At 37.3% G+C, this 20214-nt stretch overlaps 1 protein-coding gene across 4 annotated transcripts in view; it reads right to left on the bottom strand.

Moving 5' to 3' along the window:
* ARHGEF12 (Rho guanine nucleotide exchange factor 12) overlaps positions 1 to 20214 on the bottom strand; it is a 169086-nt gene that overhangs the window by 62248 nt on the left and 86624 nt on the right. For all 4 annotated transcript variants that reach the window (XM_070803551.1, XM_070803552.1, XM_019974985.2 and 1 more), the window contains 2 exons: positions 886 to 984; positions 143 to 192 (listed from right to left, as the gene is read on the bottom strand). In XM_070803551.1, coding sequence (XP_070659652.1) covers positions 143 to 181 — 39 coding nt within the window. In that variant the 5' untranslated portion in view covers positions 182 to 192; positions 886 to 984. The remainder of the gene's footprint in view (positions 1 to 142; positions 193 to 885; positions 985 to 20214) is intronic.

Raw genomic sequence — 20214 nt, 5'->3', positions numbered from 1 at the left:
TGAAATAAATTTTTATAGTCAATAAATCCATCACCCTATAATGTGCAGCTTTTAATAAAAATTCAAGCTAAAAAGTTAAAATATGGCTAATATATGCTGCCTTATATTTCTACCATAAATTTCCTAACAGTCTTTTCCTTACCTTGATGATTCGATCACCTGTCTGTACTCCAGCCCGCATGGCTGCTCCATCTGTAACAGAAATTAATTCTTAAAATGTAATTCATTTACATTCACTGACAATCTTCTCAAAAGAGAAGCATGTAACAAAACAGTGAAAAACATGGATTGTAAAGTCAGACAGACAAGGTCCAACTCCTGCTTCTGCCACTCACTAGCTGGGTGACCATGGTCAGATTTTACGTTTGTTTTTTTTTTTTCACTCTAAGACTCAATATCCCCTGTAAAATGGAGATTAAAAAGTACCAAAGTACCTCCCTCAAATTACAGCAACTAAAATAAAGTATTCAATATATGGTAATATTGCAGTAGTATAAGATATTATAGTCATTTGAGGGGAAAAGACAGATATTTTTGAGCCTACGACCATTTCTTTAATCTGTCACTACCTAAATATCTCTGGTGCCATGAAGAAAAAAAATTATAAAAACTTCTATAAGTGATGATGCTTAAAGTATCATGACGAAAGGGTCATGTGATTTTTCTAAAACATACAAGAACTTTTTTCTTTCCATAAAATACAAAAGGAAATCAACTGGGATAAATTCATGCCTATAACACTAAAGACAAATCTAGTACAGTAAGGCCATATGACCTATAATTATGCAATTATTTTATTCTAAGCAATAGACATTATTTAAGCTTTTCTATTCTTACTCTGTTTGCTCCCAGTGACAAGACTGTTTTTTTTTAAAAATGCCTTGCCTTCTTTGACAGACTGTACGAACACTGGATTGTCTCCACTGACCGTCAGCCCAAATCCATTGTCATCCTTCTGGATGATCACACAACGCTGAACAAGACCTGCACGAGAACCACAGGATAAAGAGAGAAGGGAAGAGAAAACAGAGGGGAAAAAAAGTCAATAATCATATTATTAGTAATGAACTGCATTCTACCTGGAGAAACACAAGGCAGCACATGAAACCCATTTAAAAATAAAGAGCACTAACCCCGTAAGCAAAACACACACAAGAATATCACAGAGTCATATATATTGGTTTCTCAAAGGAAAGGTAGGATTGCTCCAGGATTAAAAATAGCTAAGGCGAACTGGAAAAGGTAAAGTATTAGAGAGGAGACAGACAGAAGCCCATTCAAGTCTATGCAATTTATTTGTAATATAAAATTCTACCCCCACTTTGTTGTGTTTTTAAGTGCTCTAAATGGTATTTAAACCCAAGACAATCGAACATTCTGGGACATTACGCTAGCAGCAGCCCATGGTACACTCTAGAGAAGTTCAGTATTACTCTCAAAAAAACATATTCAGAAAAGCAGACTATTAAAAAGGAAGGAATGCTTAGAGAGCACCTGTGGCTCTTCTGAAAAGTCTAACGGAAAGAAACACTTTGGCTTACAGAAATAATGAAAAGACAGTAGAAAAGATAAAAGAACTTGTGAACTTAACCAGCTCTTTGATTTCTTTCATATACTTACCTGATTGCTACAGAGAAATTTGTTTTCCTTCCAGTTAAACAGCAAACAAAAATTGTCAAGGTAAGGTGAGAGAAAGAAGACCACAACCAAAGGAACAGGGATAAAACAGAACCCTGATTAGTGCCCAGGGCTGTTTTTATCATAGAGCAAGATCGGGAGATCCTGAACTCTGTGTTAGTCAAAGGTTTAATATATACTTCCAGCTTTACAGACTCTAAATGCTTCACCAAAAATGAATATGTAAAAACAATATATAAAAATAACACAAGTATAATGATGATTAGCAAATAAAAACTACTTCAAAATTAAGGTTTTTATACAGAGGTATGATCTTTTAAATAACTTTGGTGTACAAAACAAAGGAAGTGCTAAAGACTGCACGTTAATGAATATACATGCATATTTCTTGCTATAAATGAAATGACACAAGTTATGAGCTTCCCTAGTGGCTCACACGGTAAAGAAACTGCTTGCGATGAGGGAGACCTGGGTTAGATCCCTGGGTTGGGAAGATCCCTTGGAGGACGGCATGGTAACCCATTCCAGTATTCTTGCCTGGAAAATCCCATTGGACAGAGAAGCCTGGCAGGCTACAGTCCATGGGATTGCAGAGTCGGACACAACTGAGTGACTAAGCACAGCACACATGAGCCTGCTACAGATGACAAACTAGAATAACTGGATCCCTAAATGGAAAAGAGGAATCTTAAACCTTAATTTATTAACTGACAACAAACCATGAACCTTAAGATAAAAGCTAAAACTTTTCATAAGAACACACAGGAACAAATCTTCAAGACCTTAGGATAGGCAGAGATCTTTCAGGATGCAAAATGCACCAATCATAAAGAAAAACCCAGCAAACTGGATTCAAAATTTTAAATAATTGCTTTCCTAAAGACAGTAATAAGAAAATGAAAAAGCAAGCCACAGAGTGGGAGAAAACATTTGTAATACAAATACTGATAAAGCACTTGTATCCAGATTCTTATTTTAAAAACAACTTTGCAATCCAGTAATGGAAGACATATTTTAAAGAGACAAAAGATTTGAAGAAACACATCACACACAAAGATGCATCAGTGGCCAATAAGCACATGCAAAGGTACGGTACTCACATCTGCTGTCTTCATGAAAATGCAAGTTAAAACACAATGAGATACCACTATATATTAACCAATGACTAAAAATGAAAAGACAGGTAATACCAAGCACCAGAAAGGGTGCGGAACAACTGGAACTCTTATACAATGCTGGTGGGAATGTTAGATGGTGGGAATTTCTTAAAAAGGTAAGCATATAATTACACATGCCCCAACATCTTCACTCCTATGAGGAATGAAAACTCATGTCCACATAAAGACTGGTAAAAAAAAAAAATGTTCTCAGCAAGTTTCCTCATTAAGAGTGAAAAACTAGAAACAACTCAGTTCCGTTGCTCAGTCACGTCCGACTCTTTGCGACCCCATGAACCGCAGCACCCCAGGCCTCCCCATCCATCTCCAACTCACAGTCTACCCAAACCCATGTCCATTGAGTCGGTGATGCATCCAACCATCTCATCCTCTGTCATCCCCTTCTCCTCCTGCCCTCAATCTTTCCCAGCATCAGGGTCTTTTCAAACGAGTCAGCTCTTCACATCAGGTGGCCAAAGTATTGGAGTTTCAGTTTCAACATCAGTCCTTCTAATGAACACCCAGGACTGATCTCCTTTAGGATGGACTGGTTGGATCTCCTTGCAGTCCAAGGGACTCTCAAGAGTCTTCTCCAACACCACAGTTCAAAAGCATCAATTCTTCGGTGCTCAGCTTTCTTCACAGTCCAACTCTCACATCCATACATGACCACTGGAAAAACCACAGCCTTGACCAGACGAACCTTTGTTGACAAAGTAATGTCTGCTTTTCAATGTGCTGTCTAGGCTGGTCATAACTTTCCTTCCAAGGAGTAAGCATCTTTTAATTTCATGGCTGCAATCACAATCTGCAGTGATTTTGAAGCCCCAAAAAATAAAGTCTGACACTATTTCCACTGTTTCCCCATCTATTTCCCATGAAGTGATGGGACCAGATGCCATGATCTTAAGTTTTCTGAATGTTGAGCTTTAAGCCAACTTTTTCACTCTCCTCTTTCACTTTCATCAAGAGGCTCTTTAATTCTTCTTCACTTTCTGTCATAAGGGTAGTGTCATCAGCATATCTGAGCTTACTGATATTTCTCCCAGTAATCTTGATTCCAGCTTGTGCTTCCTCCAGCCCAGCGTTTCTCATAATGTGCTCTGCATATAAGTTAAATAAGCAGGGTGACAATATACAGCCTTGACGTACTCCTTTTCCTATTTGGAACCAGTCTGTTGTTCCATGTCCAGTTCTAACTGTTGCCTCCTGACCTGCGTACAGGTTTCTCAAGCTGCAGGTCAGGTGGTCTGGTATTCCCATTTCTTTCAGAATTTTCCACAGTTTATTGTGATCCACACAGTCAAAGGCTTTGGCATAGTCAATAAAGCAGAAATAGATGTTTTTCTGGAACTCTCTTGCTTTTTCGATGATCCAGCAGATGTTGGCAATTTGATCTCTGGTTCCTCTGCCTTTCCTAAAACCAGCTTGAACATCAGGAAGTTCATGGTTCACGTACTGCTGAAGCCTGGCTTGGAGAATTTTGAGCTTTACTTTACTAGCGTGTGAGATGAGTGCAATTGTGTGGTAGTTTGAGCATTCTTTGGCATTGCCTTTCTTTGGGATTGGAATGAAAACTGACCTTTTCCAGTCCTGCGGCCACTGCTGAGTTTTCCAAATTTGCTGGCATATTGAGTGCAGCACTTTGACAGCATCGTCTTTTAGGATTTGCCAATAGCTCAACTGGAATTCCATTACCTCTACTAGCTTTGTTCGTAGTGATGCTTTCTAAGGCCCACTTGACTTCACATTCCAGGATGTCTGGCTCTAGGCGAGTGATCACACCATCATGATTATCTGGGTCGTGAAGATCTTTTTTGTACAGTTCTTCTGTGCATTCTTGCCACCTCTTCTTAATATCCTCTGCTTCTGTTAGGTCCATACCATTTCTGTGCTTTATCGAGCCCATCGTTGCTTGAAATGTTCTCTTGATATCTCTAATTTTCTTGAAGAGATCTCTAGTCTTTCCCATTCTATTGTTTTCCTCTATTTCTTTGCACTGATCTCTGAGGAAGTCTTTCTTATCTCTCCTTGCTATTCTTTGGAACTCTGCATTCAAATGGGTATATCTTTCCTTTTTCTCCTTTGCTTTTTGCTTCTCTTCTGCACAGCTATTTGTAAGGCCTCCTCAGACAGCCATTTTGCTTTTTTGCATTTCTTTTTCTTGGGGATGGTCTTGATCCCTGTCTCTTGTACAATGTCACGAACCTCATTCCATAGTTCATCCATAGTTCATCCGGCACTCTGTCTATCACATCTAGTCCCTTAAATCTATTTCACTTCCACTTCACTATCCACTATTCTACTTCACTATCACTTCCACTGTTAGTCATAAGGGATTTGGTTTAGGACATATGTGAATGGTCTAGTGGTTTTCCCTATTTTCTTCAATTTAAGTCTGAATTTGGCAACAAGGAGTTCATGATCTGAGCTACAGTCAGCTCCCAGTCTTGTTTTTGCTGACTGTATAGAGCTTCTCCATCTTTGGCTGCAAAGAATATAATCAATCTGATTTTGGTGTTGACCATCTGGTGATGTCCATGTGTAGAGTCTTCTCTTGTGTTGTTGGAATAGGGTGTTTGCTATGACCAGTGCGTTCTCTTGGCAGAACTCTTAGTCTTTGCCCTGCTTCATTCCGTATTCCAAGGCCAAATTTGCCTGTTACTCCAGGTGTTTCTTGACTTCCTACTTTTGCATTCCAGTCCCCTATAATGAAAAGGACATCTTTTTTGGGTGTTAGTTCTAAAAGGTCTTGTAGGTCTTCATAGTACTGTTCAACTTCAGCTTCTTCAGTGTTACTGGTTGGGGCATAGACTTGGATTACCGTGATATTGAATGGTTTGCCTTGGAAACAAACAGAGATCATTCTGTCATTTTTGAGATTGCATCCAAGTATTGGATTTCGGACTCTTTTGTTGACTATGATAGCTACTCCATTTCTTCTAAGGCATTCCTGCCCACAGTAGTAGATAAAATGGTCATCTGAATTAAATTCACCTATTCCAGTCATCTTAGTTTGCTGATTTCTAGAATGTCGATGTTCACTCTTGCCATCTCCTGTTTGACCACTTCCAATTTGCACTGATTCATGGACCTGACATTCCAGGTTTCTATGCAATGTTGCTCTTTACAGCATCGGACTTTGCTTCTATCACCAGTCACATCCACAACTGGGTATTGTTTTTGCTTTGGCTCCATCCCTTCATTCTTTCTGGAGTTATTTCTCCACTAATCTCCAGTAGCATATTGGGCACCTAGTGACCTGGGGAGTTCCTCTTTCAGTATCCTATCATTTTGCCTTTTCATACTGTTCATGGGGTTCTCAAGGCAAGAATACCGAAGTGGTTTGCCATTCCCTTCTCCAGCAGACCACATTCTGTCAGTTGTCCATTAACAGACAAATAGATTTTTTTAAAAAATAGTCATATATCCATTATAATAGAATACTACTTAGCAAGAAAAAAAAGTAAAGAACTACTCACACATGCAACTAATATGGATCACAAAAACATCACATTAAGCAAAAGAAGGAAGATACAAAAGACTATAAATATTACATGATTCCAATGTAGAACAAGCCAAAAAGTCAACTGTAGTAACAAAAAGCAGATTAGTGGTTGCCTAAGGACAAGACGGATGGAGAGGTAAGAATGATTGCAATGAGACATATGAAACAACTTTTTGGGTTGATGGAAATGTTGTGTATCTTAATTAATGTAATGGTTGTATGAATATGTATCTGTCAAGACTTACTGAATCGTATATTTAATATGAGTGCATCGTATTTTATGTAAATTGGATCTCAAAAAAGTTAACTTTCAACTTCAAAAAAATGAGACCTCAATTCTAGAGTCTACCAAGTACTAAACAATATTTGAATTCACAAATTCACCACTCTTCTAAAATAGGAAACCATAATGTGGGCAGAGGAAAGATAACCATCAGAATTTAACCATTTTTGTTTAATGTTGCTTCCTTCAAGTAATTAGGAAAAATTCTAAATAGAATGAGTATGAATGCATAAAATCATGGAAAAAGACATGCTTTATTACAATTCCTAGTATATAATACAATAAATATAAGTATCAGAGAATGATATTATACAGAAAGTTTTAAAAATGCAAACCCAGCTTTAGAAACATAAAACATCTGATGAGCTTCTTTACAGTCATTTGAAATATCAAAATAGATATTTTGAATTTTTGAATATCGTAAGTCAAGACAGCCACAACACTGAATATGTATTTTTTCATGCTATAACCATCCCCCCCCCAGTTATCTCATCTCACTTCCAAAGGGCTGAAAATCAGTGAGTTAGAGGATTCTAATATTGATGTTTGCTTGCTAAGCTACTGATCTTCTTAAGCAGACTCTCTTTCAGGTTCCTGTAGAAAATTGAGTGCTTGTACACAGTGAGAGGAGTAATGGAGGTTAAGAGTTTGTTATATTTGTGTATTTCACTTGAATAAAATGAACCTAAAGTCTCTAGCTTAATGTCTGACAAATACTAAGGGCTAATAAGTGTGAGTTGTTACTTTATTATGATAAGGGGTGAGTTGCCCTTGGATTTTCCTGCTCAGAAATATATTATTTATCTATGCCATCAATTAAAAATCATTTAAAAATACTTTTGTGTCAACAAACTCATATCATTAATATAAATAATCCTTAGTAGAGTCAATCCTCATTTATGTCTTTGTCTGAATTTTGTTTTAATAGACCAGCAAATTACTTTGAGATTGGTTAGGGAATATGGACATTTTACAAAGCTTCTTGTGATAACTTTAGAAGATGAGAGACAGCAAGAAGGCCTCAAGAAACAAATCATCTTCTCTTATAAAATTTGTCCTAAATATCAAGACTGGGTTAGGTGTCCCATTCTAACTACCACTGCACCCTCTGCTTACTCTCAGAGCATCTTTATCAGTCACAAGTGATTTGTGTTTATCCTCTTACTAGATTACACACTTTTAAGAATTCAGGGCACTACCTTGTTTACGAACTTATCTCAGGACCTGGTAAATGTTCTGGAATAAAAGGAAAATTTTTAAATTGCTAATGAATTAATAGGAGTCTAGCTGCTGCTGCTGCTAAGTCGCTTCAGTTGTGTCCAACTCTGTGCAACCCTATGGACAGCAGCCCACCAGGCTCCTCTCTCCACAGGATTCTCTAGGCAAGAATACTGGAGAGGGTTGCCATTTCCTTCTCCAACAGGAGTCTAGAGATGGATGGAAACTTAGAAAGGGAGGTGATCAGAGATTAAAAAAAAATACCAACACACAATTAATTTTAGCAAATATGCTTATGGTCCTAATAGACTAAGTATTGAAAAAATATATTAGGGTTACTTCAGAATACTGTTGTATTCTCCAATTCAAATTTGTTCTGTGTGATAACTTTCCCCTTTGATTCTACATTAAAAGGAAAAGATAAAGAGCAAAGAAGAAAAAGCAATGTGCACATCATATCCACCTCTTTCTTCTCCTTAATACCATTATACTGTCCACTTATTATTATTATAAGTCCATCTACCAGTCTGAGAGTCTGACATACTTGAACATCTAAGAATTACTAGGCCACCAATACAAAAAGAAAACACATATATAGCCAATTCAGGATCTATGGAATTCAATTTTTAAAATGTTCTACTTCTCGTAGACCCGAAGATGTTTTAACCACCACAGAGGATAAATTCCACCAAGTACTAAACAGTATTTGAATTCACAAATTCACCACTCTTACAAAATAGGAAGCCATAGTACTGACATCACCAGTACTAACTAGTCGTACTTTTGAAATGTCCTTTTTGACAAAAAGCATTTTTTTTTTTTTTGGGCAAATCTGTATTAAGCATCTACTAGTTATTTAACACTGTAATCTGTAGGTGTTATGAGCAATACAGAACTACTAGGAGTCTTTGCTCTCAAAGAACTTAAAATCTTGGTGGGGAAGGGTAATAAAGAAACAGATAGGGCCCATAGACGGCAGCCCACCAGGCTCCCCCGTCCCTGGGATTCTCCAGGCAAGAACACTGGAGTGAGTTGCCATTTCCTTCTCCAATGCGTGAAAGTGAAAGTTAAAGTGAAGTCGCTCAGTTGTGTCCGACTCTTCACAACCCCATGGACTGCAGCCCACCAGGCTCCTCTGCCCATGGGATCCTCCAGGCAAGAGTACTAGAATGGGTTGCCATTGCCTTCTCCAAGAATATGATAAAATAACAGGCCCAATATGTTATTAAAGAAGGACAAGATTTAAAAAATGGACTCCTAATTACAGAATGTCTATTTCCAAATTTTATTAACTAAAAAAAAAAAAAAAAAACACCTTTGACCATGTTAACTTTTTCTGGTTCTTACAACACATATTGTCCATGGTTTGTTTGCTGTTTTCTGGTTTATTTTTCTAATCCCCTTATTCTCTGCCATAAAGATTATTCATTATAATCACCATACAAATGTGTTTATCTCTGAATACATGTTTTTGTAAGGTCACAAAATGACTTTAACATGAACTGTAACCAAGTACTTTGTATGAAGACAGGCAGAGAGAGTATTCAACGAGTAAGGTAACGATAACCTAAATTTGAGATTTAGTCAAAGGAATATTTCTTTACTCTCACTGTCCTTAGTGCCATATGAAGATTTTTTTTTTTTTCACAAATGTTTATAACTGCATATGGAGCACTGGTAATCAAGTGCACATCTCTATTATCATACTTACAAAACAGGATTTCTTCTGTACCAGACTGTGAACTTCTAGAAAGCAGGTACAGTCTCCTATACCTTTTAATCCATCCCTTATCATAGTACCTGGTGTATAATTGGTGCTCAATGAATATTTACTAATTTGAACTTATTTTATAAATATATCATATTCAAGTCATTTTTCAAGAAAAAGTAAAATCATATCCCTGAAAACTATGCTAAGTGAGGAAATACTTCTATACAGACACTAACCTTCTGTCCTAAATTCTAACTAACTTGATTCTCTATCTACCCTAAAATAACTTTAGTTACAAATAAGTTTTTCTTTATTTCTTGTCTTTTAAGAAGCTGGAAGCTGATAATAAATGTCATGCTTCATGTTATCAGTGAAGTAAAAGTAGACAGTCTATCAAATTTATGTAAATATTATCCTTTCCTAATATTTTCCCCTTTATAAACAAAGGATATGTTTTCCTGTTAAAATACTGTGGCTTTTTTTCCAATGTTTTTTTACTGAAGTACCATTAATTTACAAATTCTGTTAATTTCAGGCATATAACATAAACAGTGTTTTTGCAGATTATATTCCATTACAGGTTATTACAAGATACTCAGTATACTTCCCTATGCTATACAGTATATCCTTGTTTATCTATTTTATATACTGTAGTTTGTATCTATTAATTCCTACCTCAAATCTGTACTTCCTCCCTTCCCTCTTTCCTTTGGTAACCAAAGTTTGTTTTCTGTATCTGTGACTCTGTTTTGTATATACATTCATCTGTATTGTTTTTAGATCCCACATATAAGTTATATCATATAGTCTTTGTCCTTCTCTGTCTGACTTATTTCACTACGCATAATGCTCTCTAGGTCTATCCATGTGGCTACAAATGGCATTATTTCATTTTTAATGGCTGAGTAATATTCCTTGATGTGTGTTATGATGTCCCTCTTTGTACACATACATAAGATATTCTTTTTTTAAAATTGAAGTATAGTTGATGGCTCAGTGGTAAAGAACCCGCCTGACAATGCAGGTTCCCTGGGTCGGGAAGATTCCCTGGAGAAGGAAATGGCAACTGACTCCAGTATTCTTGCCTGAGAAACCCTATGGACAGGGCCTGGTGGGCTACAGGGGTCCCATGGGCTCCATGGGGGTCCCAAAGAGTTAGACATGGCTTAGCAATTGAGCACGAGCATGATTTATAAAAGTTGGTTCACAATATTGTGTTAGTTTCAGGTGTACAACTAAGTGATTCAGTTATATACATATTTATTCTTCATATTATTTTCCATTATAGGTTATTACAACATATTGAATGTAGTTCCTGTATTGCTGCATCTTCTTAATCCAATCATTTGTTGGCAAGCACTTGAGCTGGTTCCACATCTTGGCTATTATAAATAGTGCTGCTATGAACAGTGTGGTGCATTGTCTTTTCCAATTAGCATTTCTGTTTTTCCAGCTATATACCCAGGAGTGGAACTGCTGAATCATATGGTAGTTCTATTTTTAGTTTTTTAAGGAACTCAAACTGTCTTCCACAGTGCCTGTACCAATTTACCTTTCCTCCAATGGTGTACAAGGGTTCCCTTTTCTCCACAGCTTCTCTAACATCTGTTATTTGTAGACTTTTTGATGGTCGTCATTCTAACAGGTATGAGGTAATACCTCATTGTGGTTTTGATTAGCATTTCTTAATAACCAGCAGTGATGAGCACTGTTTCACATGCCTGTTAGCCATCTACATATTTTCTTTGAAAAATGGCTATTCAAGTCTTCTGCACATTTTTTGACTGGATTATTTTTTCCTTGATATTAAATTGTAATGAGTTCTTTGTATATTTTGGATATTAACCCCTTGTTGTCACATCATTTGCAAATGTTTTTCCCATTCCACGGGTTGTCTTTTTGATGTTTTCCTTCACTGTGCAAAAGCTTTTGAGTTTATTTAGGTCTCATTTGTTTATTTCTGCTCTTATTTCTTTTGCCTTAGGAGACTTATCCAAGAAAATTTTGCTACAATTTATGTCAAAGAGTATTCAATGCTCTCTTCTAGCAATTTTATGGTTTTGGGTCTTATATTTAGGTCTTTAAACCATTTTGAGTTTATTTTTGTATACGGTATGAAGGAATGTTACAGTTTCATTGTTTTACATATGGTCATCCAGCTTTCCCAGCATCACTTGAAGAGATTATCTTTTCTCCATTGTTTATCTTGCCCACTTTGTTATACATTAATTGACTGTAGATGTATAGATTTATTTCTGGGCTCTCTATTCTGTGCCATTGATCTATGCATTTGTTTTTGTGCCAGTACCATGCTGTTCTGACTACTATAGCTTTGGAGTATAGTTTGAAGTTTGAGAGGATTATACCTCCCTCCAGTTTGTTCTTTTGTCTCAGAATTGGTTTGGCAATTTGAGGTCACTGGTAATTCCATATAAACTTTAGGATTATTTGTTCTAGTCCTGCAGAAAATGCTTGTGTATTCTGACTGCACTTAAATCTGTAGATTGCTTTGAGTAATATGGCTATTTTAATAATATTAATTCTTTTAATCTAAGAGTCTGGAATATCTTTCTACTTCTTTGAGTCATATTCAATTTTCTTCATCACTGTTTTACAGTTTTTTAGAATACAGGTCTTTCACTTCCTTGCTTAGGTTTATTCCTAGTTATTTTATTATTTTGATGTGATCTTAAATGGAACTGTCTTTTTTACTTTCTCTGATATTTCATTATTAGTGTATAATAGAAATGCAACAGATTTCAGTATATTAATCCTGTATCCTGCAATCTTCCTCAATTTGTTGACTGGTTCTAGCAGTATTTTTGTGCAGAATTTAGGGTTCTCTATATAAAGCATTATGTCATATGCAAAGAGTGACAGTTTCACCTCTTCCCTACTATTTTGTATATCTTTTCTTTAAAAAAATTTTTTTTGTCAGACAGCTGTGGCTGGGACTTCCAATAGCATGTTAAACAGAAGCAGTGAGAGTGAGCATCCTTGACTTGATTCTGAATTTAGCAGGAAGGCTTTCAATTTCTCACCATTGAGTATTATTGTGTGTTTCTCTTAAGTGGCCTTTACTATGTTGAGACATATTCCCACTATACTCACTTCGATAGGAGTTTTTATCATGAATGGGTTTTGATTTTGGCAAATGCTTTTTCTGCATCTATTGAGATGATCATGTGATTTTTGTCTCTCCTTTTGCTATTGTGGTGTATCACATGGATTTGTGTATACTGAACCATTTTTGTGACCTTACAATAAATACACCTTGATCATAATATATGATCCTGCTTGTGTATTGTTTAAGCTTTAATTTGTTAATATGTTGTATTTACATTCATTTCTTTTGCATCTACATTAATCAAAGATGTTGGCCTGTAATTTTTTATAGTGTCTTTGGTTTTTGTATCAGGGTAATGAAGGAGATGGGAATACCAGACCATCCGACCTGCCTCTTGAGAAACCTGTATGCAGGTCAGGAAGCAACACTAGAACTGGACATGAAACAACTGACTGGTTCTAAATAGGAAAAGGAGTGTATCAAGGCTGCATATTGTCACCTTGCTTGTCTAACTTCTATGCAGAGTATATCATGAGAAACGCTGGGCTGGAGGAAGCACAAGCTGGAATCAAGATTGCCAGGAGAAATATCAATAACCTCAGATATGCAGATGACACCACCCTTATGGCAGAAAGTGAAGAGGAACTAAAAAGCCTCTTGATGAAAGTGAAAGAGGAGAGTGAAAAAGTTGGCTTAAAGCTCAACATTCAGAAAACTAAGATCATGGCATCTGGTCCCATCACTTCATGGGAAATAGATGGGGAAACAGTGGAAACAGTGACTGACTTTATTTTTCGGAGCTCCAAAACCACTGAAGATGGTGACTGCAGCCGTGAAATTAAAAGACGCTTACTCCTTGGAAGGAAAGTTATGACCAACCTAGACAGCATATTAAAAAGCAGAGACATTACTTTGCCAACAAAGGTCCGTCGAGTCAAGGCTATGGTTTTTCCAGTAGTCATGTATGGATGTGAAAGTTGGACTATAAAGAAAGCTGAGCGCTGAAGAATTGATGCTTTTGAACTGTGGTGTTGGAGAAGACTCTTGAGAGTCCCTTGGACTGCAAGGAGATCCAACCAGTCCATTCTAAAGGAGATCAGTCCTGGGTATTCATTGGAAGGACTGATGTTGAAGCTGAAACTCCAATACTTTGGCCACCTGATGTGAAGAGCTGACTCGTTTGAAAAGACCCTGATGCTGGGAAAGATTGAAGGCAGGATGAGAAGGGGATGACAGAGGATGAGATGGTTGGATGGCATCACTGACTCAATGGACATGGGTTTGGGTAGGCTCCGGGAGTTGGTGATGGACAGGGAGGCCTGGCGTGCTGCTGTTCATGGGGTCACAAAGAATTGGACACGACTGAGTGACTGAACTGAACTGAACTGAATGATGACTTCATAGTGTGAATCTGGGAGTGTTCCCTTCTCCTCAAGGAATAGCTTATGAAGGATAGGTATAAGTTCTTTAAATGTGTGGTAGGATTGCCCTGCGAAGCCATCTGGTCTTAGACTTTTGTTTGCTGGGAGTATTTATTTTTTAAATTAAAGACTCAATTTCACTTCTAGTGATTGCTCTGTTCAAATTTTCTGTGTTTTCTTGACTCAGTCCTGGTATAGGCTGTATGTTCCCAGAAACTTGTTTATTTCTTCTAGACTGTCCAATTTGTTGACATGTTGTTCATAATATGACATATTGTTCATGATATTCTCTTACGATTTTTTGTATTTCTGATGCTATAAATAGGTATAAGATGCTATTCCTCCTTTCATTTCTTTTTCTGTTGTATGGTATTTTTAAAGAACTGTAGTCGATTTACAATGTTTATTAATTACTTCTGTACAGCAAAGGGACTCAGTTATACATATACACATACTCTTTTTCATATTCTTTTCCATTACGGTTTATCACAGGGTATTGAATATAGTTCCCTGTGTAACAAACTAGGACCTTGTTATTTATCCGTTCTATATATACCAGCTTGTATTGGCTAATTCTAAACTCCCAATCTATCCCTTTCCCTCCTCCCTCCCTCCTCCTTCTCAACAACCAGTCTATTCTCTGTATCTGTGATTCTGTTTCTGTTTCAGAGATAGGTTAATTTGTATCATGTTTCAAATTACACACGTAAGTGATATCTTTCTGACTTACTTCACTTTGTATGATAATCTCTAGTTACGGCCACACTGCCGCAAATGCGGCATTATTATTTTTCTACTGCTGCCTTTAGACGTCTCTAACTACATTTTACCATTTTAATTATGCTATGTCTTGTTTATAGGTCTATTAGAGTTCATCCTGTTTAGGACCCACAGTACTTCCTGTTGGAGAAGGCAATGGCACCCCACTCCAGTACTCTTGCCTGGAGAATCCCATGGATGGAGGAGCCTGGTGGGCTGCAGTCCATGGGGTCGCTAGGAGTCGGACACGACTGAGCGACTTCCCTTTCACTTTTCACTTTCATGCATTGGAGAAGGAAATGGCAACCCGCTCCAGTGTTCTTGCCTGGAGAGTCCCGGGGATGGGGGAGTCTGGTGGGCTGCTGTGTATCGGGTATCTTTTTCCTTTTTTAGGTTGAAAATTTTTCAGTCATAATTTCTTCAAATACATGTTTGATCCCCCCTCCTCTTTCTGGAACCCTTATAATATGAACGTTGGCACATTTTATATTATCCCTAAGTTCTCTTACTGTTTTTTTTTTTTTTCCCATTTGTCTTTCTGTCTGCTGTTTTATAGGGTGATTTCCATTATTCTACCTTCTGGATCACTTACGCATTCTTCTATGTCATTTAGTCTTCTCATCACTTCTAAAGTGCTTTTTTATTTTGGAATTATCTACTTTTAGAATTGAATAACCTACTTTTTTAATTGAAGGATACTTGCTTTACAGAATCTTGTGGTTTTCTGTCATTCATTAACAAGAATCAGCCGCAGGTACACCCATGTCCCCTCCCTTGAAACTCCCTCCCTATACCACCCTTCTAGGTTGTCACAGAGCTCCTGTTTGAGTTCCCGAGTCATACAGCAAATTCCCACTGGCTATCTATTTTACACATGGTATTGTAAATTTCCATGTTACTCTCTCCATACATCTCACCCTCTCCTTCCTCCCCGCTCCCTGTGTCCATAGGTCTGTTTTCTATTCTGTTGTTTCTCCATCGATGCCCTGAAAATAAATTCATCAGTACCATCTTTTTAGATTCCATATATATGCAATCAGTATACAATATCTATATTTCTCTTTCTGACATACTTCACTCCATATAATAGATTCTAGGTTCATCTACCTCATTAGAACTGACTCAAATGCATTCTTTTTTATGGCTGAGTAGTATTCCATTGTGTGTGTGTATATATATATATATATATATATATATATACACACACACCACAGCTACTTTATCCATTCATCTGTTGATGGACATCTAGGTTGCTTCCATGTCCTAGCTATTGTTAATAGTGCTGCAATGAACACTGGGGTACAAATGTCTTTTTCAATTTTGGTTTCCTCAGGGTATATGTCTAGGGATGGGATTGCTGGGTCATATGGTGGTTTTACTCCTAGCTTTTTAAGGAATCTCCATACTGTCTTCCAGGGTGGCTGTATCAGTTTACATTCCCACCAGCAAAGCAAGAGGGTTCCCTTTTCTCCAACAACCTCTCAAGCATTTATTATTTGATGATGGCCATTCTGACTGGTGTGAGGTGATATCTCATTGTGGTTTTGATTGCATTTCTCTAATAATGAGTGATGCCAAGCATAATTTCACATGACTGTTAGCTATCTGTATGTCTTCTTTGGAGAAATGTCTTTTTAGGTCCTTTTCCCATTTTTTGACTGGGCTGTTTGTTTTTCTGGTTTTGAGTTGTATGAACTGCTTGTGTATTTTGGAAATTAATTATTTCTCAGTTTTATTTGCTATTATTTTCTCTCATTCTGAGGGCTGTCTTTTCACCTTGTTTGTAGTTTCCTTTGCTGTGCAAAAGCTTTTAATTAGGTCAAACTCATTTATTTTGTTTTTATTTCCATTACTCTAGGAGGTGCATCACAGAAGATCTTGCTTTAAGTCATCGAGTGTTCTGCCTATGTTTTCCTCTAAAGAGTTTTATAGATTCTGGTCTTACATTTAGATCTTTAACCCATTTTGAGTTTATCTTTGTGTATGACATTAGGAAGTATTCTAATTTCAGTCTTTAACATGTAGTTATGGCAGAAAGTGAAGAAGAACTAAAGAGCCTCTTGATGAAAGTGAAAGAGGAGAGTGAAAAAGTTGGCTTAAAGCTCAACATTCAGAAAACTAAGATCATGGCATCCGGTCCCATCACTTCATGGAAAACAGATGGGCAAACAGTGGAAACAGTGGCTCACTTCATTTTTCAGGGCTCCAAAATCACTGCAGATGGTGACTGCAGCCATGAAATTAAAAGACACTTACTCCTTGGAAGGAAAGTTATGACCAACCTAGACAGCATATTAAAAAGCAGAGATATTACTTTGTCAACAAAGGTCCGTCTAGTCAAGGCTATGGTTTTTCCAGTAGTCATGTATGGATGTGAGAGTTGGACTGTGAAGAAAGCTGAGCGCTGAAGAATTGATGCTTTTGAACTGTGATGTTGGAGAAGACTCTTGAGAGTCTCTTGGACTGCAAGGAGATCCAACCAATCCATTCTAAAGGAGATCAGTCCTGGGTGTTCTCTGGAAGGACTGATGTTGAAGCTGAAACGCCAATATTTTGGCCACCTTATGTGAAGAGCTGACTCATTTGAAAAGACCCTGATGCTGGGAAAGATTGAGGGCAGGAGGAGAAGGGGATGACAGAGGATGAGATGGTTGGATGGCATCACTGCCTCAATGGACATGAGTTTGGGTAAACTCTGAGTTGACAGGGAGGCCTGGGGTGCTGCGGTTCATGGGGTCGCAAAGAGTGAGACACGACTGAGCAACTGAACTCAACTGTCCAGTTTTCCCAGCATGACCTATTGAAGAGGCTATCTTTGCCCCATTGTATATTCTTGCCTCCTTTGTCAAAAATAAGGTACCCATAGGTGCATGGGTTTAACTCTCTATCTTGTTCCACTGGTCTATGTTTCTGCTTTTGTTCCAGTACCATACTGTCTTGATGACGGTAGCTTTGTAGTATAGTCTGAAGTCAGGAAGGTTGATTCCTCCAGCTCCATTCTTCTTTCTCAAGACTGCTTTGGCTATTTGAGGTCTTTTGTGTTTCCATATGAACTGTGAAACTTTTTGTTCAAATTCTTTGAAAAATGCCGCTGGTAGTTTGATAGGGATTGCATTCAATTTGTAGACTGCATCGGGCAGTACAGTTATTTTCACAATATTGATTCTTCCTACCCAGGAACATGGAATATCTCTCTATCCGTTAACATCGTCTTTGATTCCTTTCATCAGTGTCTTATAATTTTCCGTGTACAGGTTTTTTGTCTCCTTAGGTAGGTTTATTCCTAGATATTTTATTCTTTTTGTTGCAATGGTGAATGGGATTGATTCCTCAATTTCTCTTTCTGATTTTTCATTGTTAGTATATAGGAATGCAAGTGATTTCTGTGTACTCACCTTGTATCCTGTGATTTTGCTGAATTCAATGATTAGCTCTAGTAATTTTCTGATGGTTTCTTTAGGGTTTTCTATATATAGTATCATGTCATCTGCAAACAGTGAAAGTTTTACTTTTTTATTTACAATCTGGATTACTTTTATTTCTTTTTCTTCTCTAATTGTGGTAGCTAGGACTTCCAAAACTATATTGAATAATAGTGGTGAAAGTGGACACCATTGTCGTGTTCCTGGTCTTAGAGGGAATGCTTTTAGTTTCTCACCACTGAAAATAATGTTTGCTGTGGGCTTATCATATATGGTCTTTACTATGTTGAGATAGGTTCCTTCCATGCCCATTTTTTGAAGCATTTTTATCATAAACAGGTGCTGAATTTTGTCAAAGGCTTTTCTTTTTCTGCATCTATTGAGATGATCATATGGTTTTTATCTTTCTATTTGTTAATATGGTGTATCACATTGATTGATTTGCACGTACTGAAGAATCCTTGCATCCCTGGAATAAATTTGACTTGATCATGGTGTATGAGCTTTTAAATGTGTTGTTGAATTCTGTTTGCTAGAATTTTGTTGAGGATTTCTGCATCTATGTTCATCAGTGATACTGGCCTGTAATTTACTTTTTTTTGTTGTCTTTGCCTAGTTTGGGGGCTTCTCTGGTGGCTTAGCTGATAAAGAATCCACCTGTAATGTGGGAGACTTGGGTTCGATTCCTGGGTTGAGAAGATCCCCTGGAGAAGGAAACAACTACCCACTCCAGTATTCTAGCCTGGAGAATTCCATGGACTGTCCATGGGATCCATGGGGTCACAAAGAGTTGGACACAACTGAGCATCTTTTACTTTGCCTGGTTTTGGTATCAGGGTGATTGCAGCCTCGAAGAATGAGTTTGGAAGTGTTCCTTCATCTGCAACTTTTGAAAGAGTTTCAGAAAAACAGGCATTAGGTCTTCTCTAAATGTTTGATAGAATTCCCCTGTGAAGCCATCTGGCCCTGGGGTTTTGTTTTTGGGGGAATTTTTTTAAAATCACAGTTTCAATTTCAGTGTTTGTAATTGGGTTGTTCATAATTTCTATTTCTTCCTGGTTCAGTCTTGGGAGATTGCACTTTTCTAAGAATCTGTCCATTTCCTCTAGGTTGTCCATTTTATTAGCATATAGTTGCTCACAATATTCTCTTATGATCCTTTGTGTTTCTGGGTTGTCTGTTGTAACTTCTTTTTCATTTCTAATTCTGTTGATCTGACTTTTCTCCCTTTGTTTCTTGATGTGTCTGGCTAATGGTTTGTCAATTTTATTTATCTTCTCAAAGAACCAGGTTTCAGTTTTATTAATCTTTGGTAACATTTCATTTCTTTTTCATTTATTTCTGCTCTGATATTTAGGATTTCTTTCCTTCTGCTGACTTTGGGGCTTTTTTCTGTTGTTCTTTTTCTAGCTTCTTTAGGTGTAGAATTAGGTTGTCTCTTTGATGCTTTTCTTGTTTCCTAAGGTATGATTGTGTTGCTCTGAACTTCCCTCTTAGAACTGCTTTTGCTGAGCCCACAGGTTTTGGGTCGTTGTGTTTTCATTGTCATTTGTTTCTAGGAATCTTTTGATTTCCCTTATTTCTTCAGTAACCTCTTTGTTATTTAGCAATGTATTGTTTAATCTCCATGAGTTTCTGGGTTTTGCTGGGTTTTTTCCCTAGTTAATATCTAGTCTTATAGTGTTGTGGTCAGAGAAGATACCTGATATGATTTCAATTTTCTTAAATTTACTGAGGCTTGATTTATGACCCAAGATGTGGTCTATCCTGGAGAATGTCCCATGTGCACTTGAGAAGAAAGTGTATTCTTCTGCATTTGGATGGAAAGTCCTGAAGATATCAATTAGGTCCATTTGGTCTAATGTTTCATTTAAGGTTTGTGTTTCCTTACTGATTCTCTGTCTTGATGATCTGTCCATTCGTGTAAGTGGGTTGTCAAAGTCCCCTACTATTATTGTATTACTGTCAATTTCCCCTCTTATGCCTGTTAGTGTTTGCCTTATGTATCAAAGTGCTCCTATGTTGGGTGC

This window comes from Bos indicus, chromosome 15 (assembly GCF_029378745.1).
Source record: "Bos indicus isolate NIAB-ARS_2022 breed Sahiwal x Tharparkar chromosome 15, NIAB-ARS_B.indTharparkar_mat_pri_1.0, whole genome shotgun sequence".
Classification (NCBI taxonomy): domain Eukaryota; kingdom Metazoa; phylum Chordata; class Mammalia; order Artiodactyla; family Bovidae; genus Bos; species Bos indicus.
The sequence above is the reverse complement of the archived record's forward strand: the minus strand, read 5'-3'. Positions and strand labels throughout refer to the sequence as shown.